The following is an 18172-nucleotide window of genomic DNA, read 5'->3' as shown; positions in this document are numbered from 1 at the left end:
GTTGTCTACAAATACTAAGAGCACCACCAACGCTCCTGAAACAGCTTCTACCACCAATCCACGACACCTGAGCCTACCTCAGGCTGCGAGACCAAAGACAAAACCACCAACTACGGATGTTACGGACTCCTCAGGCGAGGAGGAGCCCTCAGTAGGAGCTCCACCGCCGCAGCACAAATACGACACGTACTCGGTACAAGACCTCCTGATAGAGGCCACCTCACCAAACTCCAACGACAGCTCGGCCAGGTCAACTCACAGCAATTCTCAACCAAAGAAAAAACGGAGGACCTAGAAGTTTACACTAACCCACCAGCTCCATAACTGGTACAGCCAGCCCTATTCCCAGATCTCCAGGATCAGCTATTGATATAAATAATGGCTCCAAAGAGCCTCCAGTTACGGGCTCACCATAGCCCATGCTACTTGGAACTTTTGGTTCCGGGTAGCTTATCCTAAAACAACAATCTAAAACAACAGGGGGACCGAAGGTTGAGAGATCGAACCGGGGATTGAACCCGGAATCTGAGGACTACGAATCCCGAGCGCTATCTACTCAGCTGTCAGGCCCACCCAGTTTGACAATCCGGTACTGGCACCCGGATCCTCATTCATGCATGTGAGTGGCCCATTGAACCAAGTGAAACCCCACCACTCATCTCCCCCAATGATGCAAAACCCATGGAAACACAAAACATAGAAGAGCTGTGATCTTGACAAACTAGTAATGATACGAAAAATGGCTGCTAGAAATCCCCTCAAGCCCGTGCAATGGGATGAAAATGTAAATACGAAAGACACCAAAGATAATGCAAGATAAAGTGACGTCCCAGAGTTAACAACAAAAGTGTTGAAGTATATACGAGGAGGCATTGTGGTAAGCTGAGTACTTTAGTACTATCAGGGGGCATTATCAGTGGGTGACATCATGATGATGAAAAGACGAATAGCACTAAGAATTCACAATGAAATCACACAAATATGACGAATCAATGAGGACATATCCAAGGCCATACAATGGGCTCTAACCTGCGTCCCAGAGGAATCAAGAAGTGAGGATTCCATTCCCCCAAATACGACCTCAACATTTTCCCAGCTTTAAGAATGTTGAGCAAGGCAGCCCATCAGAATCTCGTAATCACATGTCTACCAGTTCAAGAACTTTTAGCCCCAGCGTGGACCTCCGCACCTAGGAATAGAGCCACAAGGCTCTACTTCTACTTCTAGTAGAGCTACAAGGCTTCTACTTCTACTCTACTTCAGGTTATGGAAAACGCCAACAACTATCTCCTCACAATACAGGAAGAAACGGGGGGTTAAGATAACATGATTATGAAAAGATTGGAATAAGATGGATTAAATGAGATGAGATGTTTAACATGATAAACAAGAGAGAAAGCCACAGGAACGGAAGGCAGCACTTGGGTCACTCGCTGACTACTCTCACTTAAGTGATACATCAGTGGGTATGCAGCCAAGGTCAATCTTACTCACAGTTTTAACAATAAGATAACAAAAAACAAAACAATAAAGGGGTCGGGGGTGGCGGAAAGATCGGAGCCTAAGAGCTAACACTCAACCTTTGCAATTACAGTACATTTCGATGAGTAGAGTTGCGAGGTTCATGGACAATGGCCCCACCACCTCCCCTTATCTATCACTGATAAAGGAACGTATCATGATGAGATAAGATCTTGACCAGTGATACAGTACTGGGGGTTGTTATAGGTCCCCCCCCCATACTCGTTTCTTGCCTCTCCCTCTCTGATTGGCTCTGTCGGCTAACAAACCCGTTTGTGCTCAAGCACAAGCCAATCGAAATCGTTCGCACTGGAGCACCAATCATGATGGCGTACCTTACTTGCGTGGTGAGACATTTCGTTTATAGAACGACTAGGAAAAATAATATATGTATACAAAAACAACGACCATCAGGACGCCTCAACAACGACCACCAGGACGCCACAACAACGACCACCAGGACGCCACAACAACCACCCACCAGGACGCCACAACAACGACCACCAGGACGCCACAACAACCACCCACCAGGACGCCTCAACAACGACCACCAGGACGCCACAACAACCACCCACCAGGACGCCTCAACAACGACCACCAGGACGCCACAACACCACCCACCAGGACGCCACAACAACCACCATCAGGACGCCACAACAACGACCACCAGGACGCCACAACAACCACCATCAGGACGCCACAACAACCACCATCAGGACGCCACAACAACGACCACCAGGACGCCACAACAACCACCATCAGGACGCCACAACAACCACCACCAGGACGCCACAACAACCACCATCAGGACGCCACAACAACAACCACCAGGACGCCACAACAACAACCACCAGGACGCCACAACAACAACCACCAGGACGCCACAACAACAACCACCAGGATGCCACAACAACAACCACCAGGACGCCACAACAACAACCACCAGGACGCCACAACAACCACCACCAGGACGCCACAACAACAACCACCAGGACGCCACAACAACAACAACCAGGACGCCACAACAACAACCACCAGGACGCCACAACAACAACCACCAGGACGCCACAACAACAACCACCAGGACGCCACAACAACAACCACCATCAGGACGCCACAGCAACGACCACCAGGACGCCACAACACCACCCACCAGGACGCCACAACAACCACCACCAGGACGCCACAACAACGACCACCAGGACGCCACAACAATGACCACCAGGACGCCACAACACCACCCACCAGGACGCCACAACAACCACCACCAGGACGCCACAACAACCACCACCAGGACGCCAAAACAACGACCACCAGGACGCCACAACACCACCCACCAGGACGCCACAACAACGACCACCAGGACGCCACAACAACGACCACCAGGACGCCACAACACCACCCACCAGGACGCCACAACACCACCCACCAGGACGCCACAACAACGACCACCAGGACGCTACAACACCACCCACCAGGACGCCACAACAACGACCACCAGGACGCCACAACACCACCCACCAGGACGCCACAACAACGACCACCAGGACGCCACACCACCACCCACCAAGACGCCACAACACCACCCACCAGGACGCCACAACAACGACCACCAGGACGCCACAACACCACCCACCAGGACGCCACAACACCACCCACCAGGACGCCACAACAACGACCACCAGGACGCCACAACACCACCCACCAGGACGCCACAACAACGACCACTAGGACGCCACAACACCAACCACCAGGACGCCACAACACCACCCACCAGGACGCCACAACAACCACCACCAGGACGCCACAACACCACCCACCAGGACGCCACAACACCACCACCAGAACCACCAGGACGCCACAACACCACCCACCAGGACGCCACAACAACGACCACCAGGACGCCACAACACCACCCACCAGGACGCCACAACAACGACCACCAGGACGCCACAACAACAACCACCAGGACGCCACACCACCACCCACCAGGACGCCACAACACCACCCACCAGGACGCCACAACACCACCCACCAGGACGCCACAACACCACCCACCAGGACGCCACAACACCACCCACCAGGACGCCACAACAACAACCACCAGGACGCCACAACAACGACCACCAGGACGCCACAACACCACCCACCAGGACGCCACAACACCACCCACCAGGACGCCACAACAACAACCACCAGGACGCCACAACACCACCCACCAGGACGCCACAACAACGACCACCAGGACGCCACAACACCACCCACCAGGACGCCACAACACCACCCACCAGGACGCCACAACAACAACCACCAGGACGCCACACCACCACCCACCAGGACGCCACAACAACGACCACCAGGACGCCACAACACCACCCACCAGGACGCCACAACACCACCCACCAGGACGCCACAACAACGACCACCAGGACGCCACAACAACGACCACCAGGACGCCACAACACCACCCACCAGGACGCCACACCACCACCCACCAGGACGCCACAACAACGACCACCAGGACGCCACAACACCACCCACCAGGACGCCACAACACCCACCAGGACGCCACACCACCACCCACCAGGACGCCACAACAACGACCACCAGGACGCCACAACAACGACCACCAGGACGCCACAACACCACCCACCAGGACGCCACAACAACGACCACCAGGACGCCACAACACCACCCACCAGGACGCCACAACAACGACCACCAGGACGCCACAACACCACCCACCAGGACGCCACAACACCACCCACCAGGACGCCACAACAACGACCACCAGGACGCCACAACACCACCCACCAGGACGCCACAACACCACCCACCAGGACGCCACAACAACAACCACCAGGACGCCACAACACCACCCACCAGGACGCCACAACAACGACCACCAGGACGCCACAACACCACCCACCAGGACGCCACAACAACGACCACCAGGACGCCACAACACCACCCACCAGGACGCCACAACAACGACCACCAGGACGCCACAACACCACCCACCAGGACGCCACAACAACGACCACCAGGACGCCACAACACCACCCACCAGGACGCCACAACAACGACCACCAGGACGCCACAACACCACCCACCAGGACGCCACAACAACGACCACCAGGACGCCACAACACCACCCACCAGGACGCCACAACAACGACCACCAGGACGCCACACCACCACCCACCAGGACGCCACAACAACGACCACCAGGACGCCACAACACCACCCACCAGGACGCCACAACACCACCCACCAGGACGCCACAACACCACCCACCAGGACGCCACAACACCACCCACCAGGACGCCACAACACCACCCACCAGGACGCCACAACAACGACCACCAGGACGCCACAACACCACCCACCAGGACGCCACAACAACGACCACCAGGACGCCACAACACCACCCACCAGGACGCCACAACAACGACCACCAGGACGCCACAACAACGACCACCAGGACGCCACAACAACGACCACCAGGACGCCACAACACCACCCACCAGGACGCCACACCACCACCCACCAGGACGCCACAACAACGACCACCAGGACGCCACAACACCACCCACCAGGACGCCACAACAACGACCACCAGGACGCCACAACACCACCCACCAGGACGCCACAACAACGACCACCAGGACGCCACAACACCACCCACCAGGACGCCACAACAACGACCACCAGGACGCCACACCACCACCCACCAGGACGCCACAACAACGACCACCAGGACGCCACAACACCACCCACCAGGACGCCACAACAACGACCACCAGGACGCCACAACACCACCCACCAGGACGCCACAACAACGACCACCAGGACGCCACAACACCACCCACCAGGACGCCACAACACCACCCACCAGGACGCCACAACAACGACCACCAGGACGCCACAACAACGACCACCAGGACGCCACAACACCACCCACCAGGACGCCACAACACCACCCACCAGGACGCCACAACAACGACCACCAGGACGCCACAACAACGACCACCAGGACGCCACAACACCACCCACCAGGACGCCACAACAACGACCACCAGGACGCCACAACACCACCCACCAGGACGCCACAACACCACCCACCAGGACGCCACAACACCACCCACCAGGACGCCACAACAACATCCACCAGGACGCCACAACAACGACCACCAGGACGCCACAACACCACCCACCAGGACGCCACAACAACGACCACCAGGACGCCACAACAACGACCACCAGGACGCCACAACACCACCCACCAGGACGCCACAACACCACCCACCAGGACGCCACAACACCACCCACCAGGACGCCACACCACCACCCACCAAGACGCCACAACAACGACCACCAGGACGCCACACCACCACCCACCAGGACGCCACAACAACAACCACCAGGACGCCACAACAACAACCACCAGGACGCCACAACAACGACCACCAGGACGCCACACCACCACCCACCAGGACGCCACAACAACGACCACCAGGACGCCCAACCTGCTCTCGCACAAGACAGCACATATATGATTTATTGTTTAGTCACTATTTCGCATATAAATAAGTATATATGTGACATTCCAAGCCATATTTTTTTTCAAGGCACTAACTTTTTTTCTCAGTTTTATTAAACAATAGAGATTTTATACAAAATGACAATATCCTGAGTTACTTTACAATTTATTTAAATATTTTAGTTTTGTTTTATTATATTTATAAAACTGTAATATCAATATAGGTATAGGTTCAGTACAAATTGTAGTATCTTAACATACTAAGAAGGTTAGGTTGTGGTTTTTTATTCAGCTTTTCAAGGTAAACTCAAATATTCACAATAAATTAGTATGTCACATATGCACTTATTCATAAGCAAGATATTGACTATAAGCAAGTGCGAGAACGGGTTGGGACGCCACACCACCACCCACCAGGACGCCACAACAACGACCACCAGGACGCCACACCACCACCCACCAGGACGCCACAACAACGACCACCAGGACGCCACAACACCAACCACCAGGACGCCACAACAACGACCACCAGGACGCCACAACACTACCCACCAGGACGCCACAACAACGACCACCAGGACGGCACAACACCACCCACCAGGACGCCACAACAACGACCACCAGGACGCCACAACACCACCCACCAGGACGCCACAACAACGACCACCAGGACGCCACACCACCACCCACCAGGACGCCACAACACCACCCACCAGGACGCCACAACAACAACCACCATCAGGACGCCACAACAACGACCACCAGGACGCCACAACACCACTCACCAGGACGCCACAACAACGACCACCAGGACGCCACAACAACGACCACCAGGACGCCACAACACCACCCACCAGGACGCCACAACACCACCCACCAGGACGCCACAACAACAACCACCATCAGGACGCCACAACAACGACCACCAGGACGCCACAACACCACTCACCAGGACGCCACAACAACGACCACCAGGACGCCACAACAACGACCACCAGGACGCCACAACAACGACCACCAGGACGCCACAACAACGACCACCAGGACGCCACACCACCACCCACCAGGACGCCACAACAACGACCACCAGAACGCCACAACACCACCCACCAGGACGCCACACCACCACCCACCAGGACGCCACAACAACGACCACCAGGACGCCACAACAACAACCACCAGGACGCCACAACAACGACCACCAGGACGCCACAACACCACCCACCAGGACGCCACAACACCACCCACCAGGACGCCACAACACCACCCACCAGGACGCCACAACACCACCCACCAGGACGCCACAACAACGACCACCAGGACGCCACAACACCACCCACCAGGACGCCACAACAACGACCACCAGGACGCCACAACAACGACCACCAGGACGCCACAACACCACCCACCAGGACGCCACAACAACGACCACCAGGACGCCACACCACCACCCACCAGGACGCCACAACACCACCCACCAGGACGCCACAACAACGACCACCAGGACGCCACAACACCACCCACCAGGACGCCACAACAACAACCACCAGGACGCCACAACACCACCCACCAGGACGCCACAACACAACCCACCAGGACGCCACAACAACCACCATCAGGACGCCACACCACCACCCACCAGGACGCCACAACAACCACCATCAGGACGCCACAACCACCAACTACCAAGTGTGTCTCTCACCCTGCTGACGTGTCCGAAGATCTTGGAGTAGAAGGCGAAGAAGTTGGGTGTGATGAAGAGTGTGCCTTGAAGGAGGATGTCCGCCACCAGTGCGCACGAGAAATCTGCAACAGAAACAAAAGTGTCTCGTCACTATAGGCGCACGTATATGGTGCACGACAGCTTGCCGTGCACGATAACGTATGGTGCACGACAGCCTGCGGTGCACGACAGCTCACAATGAAATATAACCAACTGAAGGCAAGTTTAAGGATGATGGGTGAAGGGATATCATTGAAGATGAAGACAGTGCCAAGAAATATGTGGAGTCGGGAAGTGACTACACAACACGAGGACTCCGTTATGAAGCCGAGGGCTGAGTCACGGGTCATGCAGTGGGCAAGGTGTGGGAGATTTCGGACAAGGTCACGCGCTAAAACAGATGAATGTCAGCAAGGGAAAGGAAGGCAGGGCTGAAAAGAGAGAAATGGAAGGAAAGAAGGAAGGAAAGAAGGAAGGAAGGAAGGAAGGAAGGAAGGAAGGAAGGAGAGAGAAAGAGAGAGAGTGGCTACTGTTTACACTCTGCAAACTGTAGCAATGTAATAAAATAAAATAACATTTAAGAAAAAAATAAGGGTGGTAGGAACAAAAAATATTAAATAAGTAAAAAATATTAAATAAAAAATATTAAATAAGGAATAAAAAAATATTAAATAAGTAAAATATTAAAGTGTTTAGTGAGAGTCCACAAGGTCTTAAAATAGAATACTCTAATTTCCTTCTTCGAGGCTATGGGAAGAGAAGGGAATTATCAGGGAGAAAGCGCCAAGCCATTACAACTATATATCACTGGGAAGGTGTCAGGATAAAGATTTGGGATGGGACAGGGAAGGGAAGGGGGGGAGGGAGGGGAGAAGGAATGGTGCCCAACCACTTGGACGGTCGGGGATTGAACGCCGACCTGCAGGAAGCGAGACCATCACTCTACCGTCCAGCCCAAGAAGAAAATAGAGTATTCTATGATCTTGTGGATTCTCACTGAACACTAATATTTTCCTATAATTGCACCAGAAGTGGTATAATATATATATATATATATATATATATATATATATATATATATATATATATATATATATATATATATATATATATATATATATATATATATATATATATATATATTTATATTATTTCATGCCCTAAGACCTTCCTTGAAGGGTCCAGCCTTCAGGGACCCGCCTGTAAAATCGACAAAGTTCATCAAGTATTAATTCCATTCATTATTCACGACGCTTCACAAGAAAATGCCAATGGGACATGATGCAGTCTTCAATAATGAGCAAACACCCATGACTACACCACACACCAGGTGGCTAGCGCCTTCTATATCTGCCATCCATATACATTTCCTTCATCTACCTCCCTCCCTCCACCCGGTAATGTCATTCCTCTCCTTCTTCCTTCTATCACAATACAACAAAAATGCAACTGTATTTCTGTATCTCCCCGAGTCGGAAATGTACGAACTTTAAGTAATGCACTGAAACTTTTGAAGAAGGAGTATAGAAAACGTGAATATTGCGGAGACTTAATTATTTTTTTTTGCTGATATTTCGCATTTTAAGGGATTGGTTGATTCCGTATGAAATTCAACGTATTAGGCGAGAGGGATGAATGGGGTGCCTCTATTATGGTCTCAAACTCCCATTTTATCATGGTTACTTATTCTCCCTTGTGTGGTCTCCCTTCTCCCTTTGGTTCAGGGGAAGGGTATAGACCAGTGGTATATGGTGCCTCGCCCTGCCTGCCTGCCTGCCTGCCTGCCTGCCTGCCTGCCTGCCTGCCTGCCCGCCTGCTGGCCTGCCTGCCTGCTGGCCTGCCTGCCTGCTGGCCTGCCTGCCTGCTGGCCTGCCTGCCTGCCTGCCCGCCTGCCTGCCTGCCCGCCTGCCTGCCCGCCTGCCTGCCTGCCTGCCTGCCAGCCCGCCTGCTGGCCTGCCTGCCTGCTGGCCTGCCTGCCTGCTGGCCTGCCTGCCTGCTGGCCTGCTGGCCTGCTGGCCTGCCTGCCTGCTGGCCTGCCTGCCTGCCTGCTGGCCTGCCTGCCTGCTGGCCTGCTGGCCTGCTGGCCTGCCTGCCTGCTGGCCTGCTGGCCTGCCTGCCTGCTGGCCTGCTGGCCTGCTGGCCTGCCTGCCTGCTGGCCTGCTGGCCTGCCTGCCTGCTGGCCTGCCTGCCTGCCTGCCTGCCTGCCTGCCTGCCTGCCTGCCTGCCTGCCTGCCAGCCTGCCTGCCTGCTGGCCTGCCTGCCTGCCTGCCTGCCTGCCTGCCTGCCTGCTGGCCTGCCTGCCTCCCTCCCTCCTTGCGCTCCATCTCCATTACTATTCACAAAGCAATTTATCGATACATTTTACGTGGCACTGTAGTGACATAATTGCCACCCTTAATTGTAATTAATCGTTGCAAGAATTCATGAAACTCCTTCATTGGGTATTATTTGCTACGGGTGACGTCAGTGCCCTTCCGGCTTTACATTGGGGAAGCCGATACCTTTCAGAACGATATCTTGCAGGGCGATATCCCTTACAGAACTAGGTCCCTTGCCAAGCAATGGCTGAGCTATACAAGACGGTAAGATGATCGAGGCCTCCTAGCAGGATACAACACGCTCCATAAACAATTTCAAAGTGATAAATGAACCCTTCTCAGCACGATGGCCGAGTCATTCTGCACAATAAGTCAACTTTTCAGCACTATGGCTTATACCTTTCCTGAATAGAAACGTCCAGCATAATGATTTAACTCTTCCGGATAGTCCCCGTGGAGCAGTGGTGGAGGACTCGGCCGGCGCTTAGCGAGCGCTTTGGCCTGGGTTCGTATCTTGGCCGGGAAGGATTGACCGGGCGCCAATCCTTAACTGAAACTTCTGTTCATCCAGCAGTGAATGGGTACCTGGTTGTTAAACAGTTTGGCGGGTCGTATTCCTGGGAAAATTAGAATTAAGGACTTGCCCGAAAAGGGCTGTACAAGAATGTAACTACTCTTGTATATTTAAGTAAATAAATAAGAACTTTACAGTATGATGTCTGCACCCTTTCAGCAAAGTAGACGAAACTTTACTGCACGATAACTGAACATTTTCCAGCAAAGGTTAATCGCCTGAACTGTATTGACGAACCAATTCAGTACAGTCGATTAACAATTGGAACGCCCTTGAAAATGTCAAGGAAGCTTCCTCCATTTACATCTTTAAAGAACATTAGATCGACGTGAGCTGGGGCCCTCGAGCTAAATTTCGCAGAACGCAGATACAGGTAAGCAGTTGGGAAAGCAGGTGCATACATTACCAGCAGGCAATAACTGGGTTTATTGTTTTTACAGAGATTTACAGCCCCGCTCCTGCGCCAGGTAAGTCCATTACGGGATCACCATAGCCCGTGCTACTTGGAACTTTTGTTCCCAGTAGCTGAATCTAAAACAGCAACAACAACTGGTTTTACCTGTGTGTGTGTGTGTGTGTGTGTGTGTGTGTGTGTGTGTGTGTGTGTGTGTGTGTGTGTGTGTGTGTGTGTGTGTGTGTGTGTGTGTACGTACGTACTGACGGCTGGCTCTCCACTAATTTAGAGATGGTGTATCATCTTTATAACCTGTCCTTACTCTAATCTATTCCCTCCATCAAATAAATGTATTTTCCTTGTAATAGCTTGGCGCTTTCCTCTGATAAATCCCCCTCCCCCCTCCCCTTTATCAACTTTTCCTTTTCATGTTTATCTTTCTCTCTCTCTCTCTTGCTTCTTAATCATCACTCTTCTTCAGCCTTTCATAACCCCTCTCCCTCGTGCTTCAGCAATACCTCCTTTACGTTCTATGTCACATATATTCCTCCCCCTCTTCCTACATCATCATCTCTCTTTATTCACGATTCATCATTCATCTCCCATCCCGTCCATCATGTCCCTGTCTTCACATATATCCTCAGGCATCCTCACGTTATCTTCTGCTATTCCTTTCTGCTCTTTGTCAATTATCCATCTTCCCGCCCTCCACAACCACCCGAATTTCAACCCCAGCAAGCACAATTGGGTGTAAACACACACAGATCTGTACACCAGTTGACTGACAGTTGAGAGGCGGGACCAAAGAGCCAGAGCTCAACCCCCGCAAGCACAACTAGGTGAGTATACACACACACACACACACACACACACACACACACACACACACACACACACAGATCAGACATGGTCGTTGCTCCCTGGCGTCAGTGGAGTGGGGGAGAGAGAGATAGATAGCGTATACGCGCTTCACTCCTGCTGATATCTTGCCTGTGTAAATTGCATGCATCAGTTAATGGCTGCAGCGTTGCCTGGCTTGCATATTTGTCATTACCACTCATCCCCGTTCCTATATTTTATATACTTTCATATATTAACATTTATATATTTTAAATACATGGAGCAGTAAATAGGTACCTGGGAGTTAAGACAGCTGCTACGGGCTGCTTCCTGGGGGGGGGGGGGGGTGTAACAAAAAGGAGGCCTGGTCGAGGACCGGGCCGCGGGGACGCTAAGCCCCGAAATCATCTCAAGATAACCTCAAGATAACGATTGGTCTATGTGGTGCTAGCCGGGGACCTCTTTATCTTGTCTACCGTCATACCTTACCTTGAGGTGATTTCGGGGTTTAGCGACCCCGCGGCCCGGTCGTCGACCAGGCCTCCTGGTTGCTGGACTGGTCAACCAGGCTGTTGGACGCGGCTGCTCGCAGCCTGACGTATGAGTCACAGCGTGGTTGATCAGGCTGATCAACCTTATCAACTTGATCATGTTGCCAAACCAATACTACTCCCATATCCTTCCTGTATCTCCAGCTTATAGCCATTGCTACGGGGTCTAACCCAGACCACGATTCAACATGCATTTACTTGTTGTCCACGTGCGAAACCTTTACATCTTTCCTCAGTCATGGAGGCTTAATAGTTCGTATTGATTAGCCAGTTTACGACCTACGAAGCGCTGAGAGGTTGTCTACGACAACAGTAGCCTTGGGTTGCAAAGTTTCAAGCCTCGTAAAGTTTTTTTCCCTCGATAAGCACGGACTAAGCAGCTACGATTGTGGAAAGATGTACGGGTTTCGTACCTGGACTCGTAAATGATAGATGAATACTGACCCTGGTCTGAAGGCTACAAGACCTTTTCTCTTGATTACTCCTCGTCCAATTGAAAACCACAAGATATAGTTAGCCTGATTTCATACATTTCATACATTTCTAATTCATCACGTTTAATATGTCTTCATTATTCCGCAAATTAGTTTCACTTCATTATAATAAGGTAATTTATTTATCTAATGTTTATGTATTTCTACTTGTTATATATCCACACTGATATTCCTCTACTTAATAAAGCGTTATATTTATTTATACTATAATATTCAAATTTTCATCTATACTTGATTTACGTTTTTTTCTCTCTCATACCTTTTTGTCTTATCCTACCTTCAAATTTATTTACAAATGGTTTAGGTGGCATGGCTAGAGTTTTGATGCATCGACTGTAGCCCATGTACTGTATTTTGTATTTAAAGTTATTATAATCGTTCATGCCTTTATCCCTCATTTACTACCAGTAAAAGAGCTAGTCTGATCCGTGTAGTAAAATGTGGTATAGATAGTCCGTAGACTTATTTCCCTGCGCTCCTTCCCTCCCCGAATAAGGTAATTTATTTATCTAATGTTTATGTATTTCTACTTGATAGAAATACATCTTGATATGATTTCGAAATAAATCTTGATAAATCTTGAAATCTTGATAAATCTTGAAATCTTGAAGAAATAAATCTTGATATGATTTCGGGGCTTAGCGTCCCCGCGGCCCGGTCCTTGACCAGGCCTGCTTTTTGTTACACCCAACTCAGGAAGCAGCCCGTAACAGCTGTCTAACTCCCAGGTACCTTTTTACTGCTAGGTGAACAGGGGGGGGCATTAGGGTGAAAAAAACTGCCCATTTGTTTCCGCCTCCACCGGGGATCGAACCCGGAACCTTAGGACTATGAATCCCGAGTACTGTCCCCTCAGCTATCATGCCTCTTTACTACGTTATCTGCTGTCTACAGATAGCGTAGATAATGTTTAGATAACGTCAAATAACGCTGAATTTACTTGTGTGTGTTTGCTGACTAATACAATCAATGCTACTGACTCGACACGGTTGGGATTGGTAACAACATGCATTGGAAAAAGTCTTTACTAGTAACTGTATTTACTAGCAACTGTATGCACCAGAAAATCTGAACAAATGGCGACTGTAGGGAGGGTCCCTGTAGTCGGGGAGCCGGTCGGCCGAGCGGACAGCACGCTGGACTTGTGATCCTGTGGTCCCGGGGTCGATCCCGGGCGCCGGCGAGAAACAATGGGCAGAGTTTCTTTCACCCTATGCCCCTGTTACCTATCAGTAAAATAGGTACCTGGGTGTTAGCCAGCTGTCACGGGCTGCTTCCTGGGGGTGGAGGCCTGGTCGAGGACCAGGCCGCGGGGACACTAAAAGCCCCAAAATCACCTCAAGATAACCTCAAGATAACCTGTACTAGCGCGAGTTGGCAGTAATGATTGCACGTAAAGTCAATAATCTGTACCAGTAATAAAAGCCTGTCAAGGTACTCAGTCATCACTAGAAACATCAGTTGAGGACGTCATCTCCCTCACGTCATCTCCCTCACGTCATCTCCCTCACGTCATCTCCCTCACGCCTTGACCCTCTCCCCATCACTCTACCTAATGAACATGACAAAGTACTCGAGTAAATTCACTCTGACAAAATACCCTCCAACTTAATAATGATTGCAATGGTTACTACAATGAAGCACCAACAAGAGAGCCGTTGTTCAGGAGTAATTGTGCGCCACAATTGCATTCTATGCAACAAACGACTCGAGTACTTAACCCGTTGCACAAACAACCCTCAGGCGTTTTCGCAAGTCAATTTATCCGCACGATAATGTCAATATTGTTGACGAAACAATTAGTCTAAGGTCTTTGTCATGTAATGATGTTGATTAGTGGGGGACATGCGACTTCCGGGCCCCTGTGTGTGGTGACCTCTGACCCTGGCCCCTGTGTGTGTGGTGGTGGACCCTGGCCCCTGTGTGGTGGTGGTGACCTCTGACCCTGGCCCCTGTGTGTGGTGGTGACCTCTGACCCTGGCCCTTGTGTGTGGTGGTGACCTCTGACCCTGGCCCCTGTGTGTGGTGGTGGTGGACCCTGGCCCCTGTGTGTGGTGGTGGTGGACCCTGGCCCCTGTGTGGTGGTGGTGACCTCTGATCCTGGCCCCTGTGTGTGGTGGTGACCTCTGACCCTGGCCCCTGTGTGTGGTGGTGACCTCTGACCCTGGCCCCTGTGTGTGTGGTGGTGACCTCTGACCCTGGCCCCTGTGTGTGGTGGTGACCTCTGACCCTGGCCCCTGTGTGTGTGGTGGTGACCTCTGACCCTGGCCCCTGTGTGTGTGGTGGTGACCTCTGACCCTGGCCCCTGTGTGTGTGGTGGTGACCTCTGACCCTGGCCCCTGTGTGTGTGGTGGTGACCTCTGACCCTGGCCCCTGTGTGTGTGGTGGTGACCTCTGACCCTGGCCCCTGTGTGTGTGGTGGTGGACCCTGGCCCCTGTGTGGTGGTGACCTCTGACCCTGGCCCCTGTGTGTGGTGGTGACCTCTGACGACCCTGGCCCCTGTGTGTGTGGTGGTGGCCCCTGGCCCCTGTGTGGTGGTGACCTCTGACCCTGGCCCCTGTGTGTGTGGTGGTGGACCCTGGCCCCTGTGTGGTGGTGACCTCTGACCCTGGCCCCTGAGTGTGGTGGTGACCTCTGACCCTGGCCCCTGTGTGTGGTGACCTCTGGCCCCTGTGTGTGTGGTATTGACCCCTGACCCTGAGCCATGACCCTGCAGGGGCACAACTTCCTGACACTGTGCAGCGTGCTTCAAACAATAAATTGTGGGGTGCGTGCTTTGTGTGTGTGTGTGTAAACGCACATGTGTGCATGCACCGCGTGTGCACATGACTGCGCTCATGTATTTAATTAATGGGGGTTAATAAAAGGTGTTCATGCACATGTAGATAAATATAAAACACACGTTCCAAGCCACACACACACACACACACACCGTCAGCTAAACTATTGGAGGTGGCGACAAGAAACTTTTTAAGCCAGCATGTCACAAGAATGAGAGGAAACGATGAACCAGCGAGACTCGACCTAGTCTTCACCCTGAACGACTCCGACATAAGAGAAATCGGTTTCGAGGCCCCAGTAGGAATGAGCGACCACAGTGTACTGGCGTTTGAGTATCTGGTCGAAGAAGGGTTAATGAACTCAAGGAAGGGAACTGAAAACAAAAGGCTGGCATTCCGAAAGGGAAACTATGAGGAGATAAGAAAATTCCTAACAGATATAAGATAAGAAACAGAGCTCAGGGGAAAGATGGTTCAAGACATGATGGACTACATCACGCAGAAGTGTAAGGAGGCAGCAAACAAGTTTGTCCCAGTCCAATATGAAAACAACGAAATGCAGATGAGAAACCCATGGTTTTATCAGAGATGTAGGCTAGCTAAACAGCAAAGTAAAAAGGCGTGGAGAAACTATAGGAATAACAGGACACTTGAGAGCAAAGGAAGATACCAGAGTGCCAGGAATAAATATGTCAGGTTGAGAAGAGAGGCAGAAAGACAATACGAAAATGACATCGCAAGCAAGGCAAAGACTCAACCTAAATTGCTGCACAGCCACATCAGGAGAAAAACAACAGTAAAGGAACAGGTTATGAAATTAAGGATAGGGGCAGAAGGATTCACTACAAACGACAAGGAAGTGTGCGAGGAACTCAATGAAAAATTCCAAGAGGTCTTCACATAAGAGCAAGGAGAAGTTTCAGAGATAAGAGAGGGAATATTTAATCAGGAACCACTAGAAGAGTTTGAGATTACCAGGGGGGATGTAAGAAATCTTTTGCTAGAGTTGGATGTGACAAAGGCTATAGGCCCAGATGGAATCTCCCCTTGGATACTAAAGGAAGGAGCAGAAGAACTGTGCCTGCCACTCTCCATAGTGTATAACAAATCACTGGCAACAGGGGAACTGCCAAAAATTTGGAAGACGGCTAATGTAGTCCCGATATACAAGAAGGGGGATAGACAGGAGGCACTGAACTACAGGCCAGTGTCCCTAACCTGCATACCATGCAAGCTGATGGAGAAGATTGTGCGAAAAAAGCTAGTGGAACATCTGTAGCGAAAAAACTGTGTAACACAGCATCAACATGGGTTCAGGGATGGCAGGTCCTGCCTCACAGGGTTAATTGAATTCTACGACCAGGCAACAAAAATCAGGGAAGAAAGAGAAGGATGGGCAGACTGCATATTTTTGAATTGCCAGAAAGCCTTTGACACAGTGCCACACAAGAGGCTAGTACAAACGCTGGAGATGCAGACTGGAGTGAAAGGGAAGGTACTCCACTGGACAAGGGAGTACCTAAGCATCAGAAAACAGCGAGTCACTGAGAGGGAGTTGGCAAGACGTCCCCAGTGGAGTCCCGCAGGGTTCAGTCCTTGGACCTTTTTTTTCACGTTTTATATGCAATCGGCTTCGATGGATGAGGTAAGTTGCCTGGGTTTCCACGTTAATGGGTAGGCAAAACAGTTGCATTTGTGACGGAGTGGCACATGGTGATAACGACCTCTATAACGCGGAAGCGACACAAGCGACCACTCTAGTCATACATCTATGGGTCATATTCTACACACATTGTATGGGATTAATGACCATCCGACCTCTTCGTGGAACGCACGCTCTGCATCCATAGCAAGTACACAACATACACAATTGGAACAAAATTATGACTAACGAGAGAAAAATACGAACAAGTGACAAATACGAACACGATAAAAATAGTAACAATCTATAATTCAGTAAAAAAAACTTTAATTCGACACGAGCTTTGATCACGACGGGAGCCGCGGTGCTGGTGGCACGCGACAACCTCGGCACGTTCACGCACGCACGCACGTGTGTTCAAGCACGCACACTCTCACGCGCGTGTCCTAGTAGCTGAATCTATAACAACAGCAGCAGCTTCGCACGTTCTCCCGATAGTTCCCTTCCCTTTGCACCATCGGGGATTGAACGCCGACCAGAAAGAACCGAGGCCTCCGCCGTACCAACCAGTCCAATTGGTAGGGCCATTTTGCTGGCACTATATCCAAGGATGCCAAGAGGCGCAGCGATCACGTTACCATCAGAGATTAAATACACAACTACAAACAAGGTTTACAATAAACAATGGCGGCAAAATCGAACCATCATGACTACAAGGGCTTAAAAATAAAAAGCACCGCAGGTGAAGACAAACGCATGACGCTGCGACTGACGTCAAGAATGACACGATA

General features: G+C 51.3%; 1 protein-coding gene across 10 annotated transcripts in view; it reads right to left on the bottom strand.

Annotated features, from left to right (window-relative positions):
• Positions 1 to 18172, bottom strand: part of LOC123745054 (uncharacterized) — a 249725-nt gene that overhangs the window by 14434 nt on the left and 217119 nt on the right. For all 10 annotated transcript variants that reach the window (XM_069306287.1, XM_069306286.1, XM_069306285.1 and 7 more), the window contains one exon: positions 7767 to 7870. In XM_069306287.1, the coding sequence (XP_069162388.1) occupies positions 7767 to 7870 (104 nt within the window). The remainder of the gene's footprint in view (positions 1 to 7766; positions 7871 to 18172) is intronic.

The sequence above is a fragment of the Procambarus clarkii genome, chromosome 57, assembly GCF_040958095.1.
Source record: "Procambarus clarkii isolate CNS0578487 chromosome 57, FALCON_Pclarkii_2.0, whole genome shotgun sequence".
In the NCBI taxonomy this organism is placed as follows: Eukaryota; Metazoa; Arthropoda; class Malacostraca; order Decapoda; family Cambaridae; genus Procambarus; species Procambarus clarkii.
Note: the sequence above shows the minus strand (reverse complement) of the source record. Positions and strands in the feature narration are given on the sequence as shown.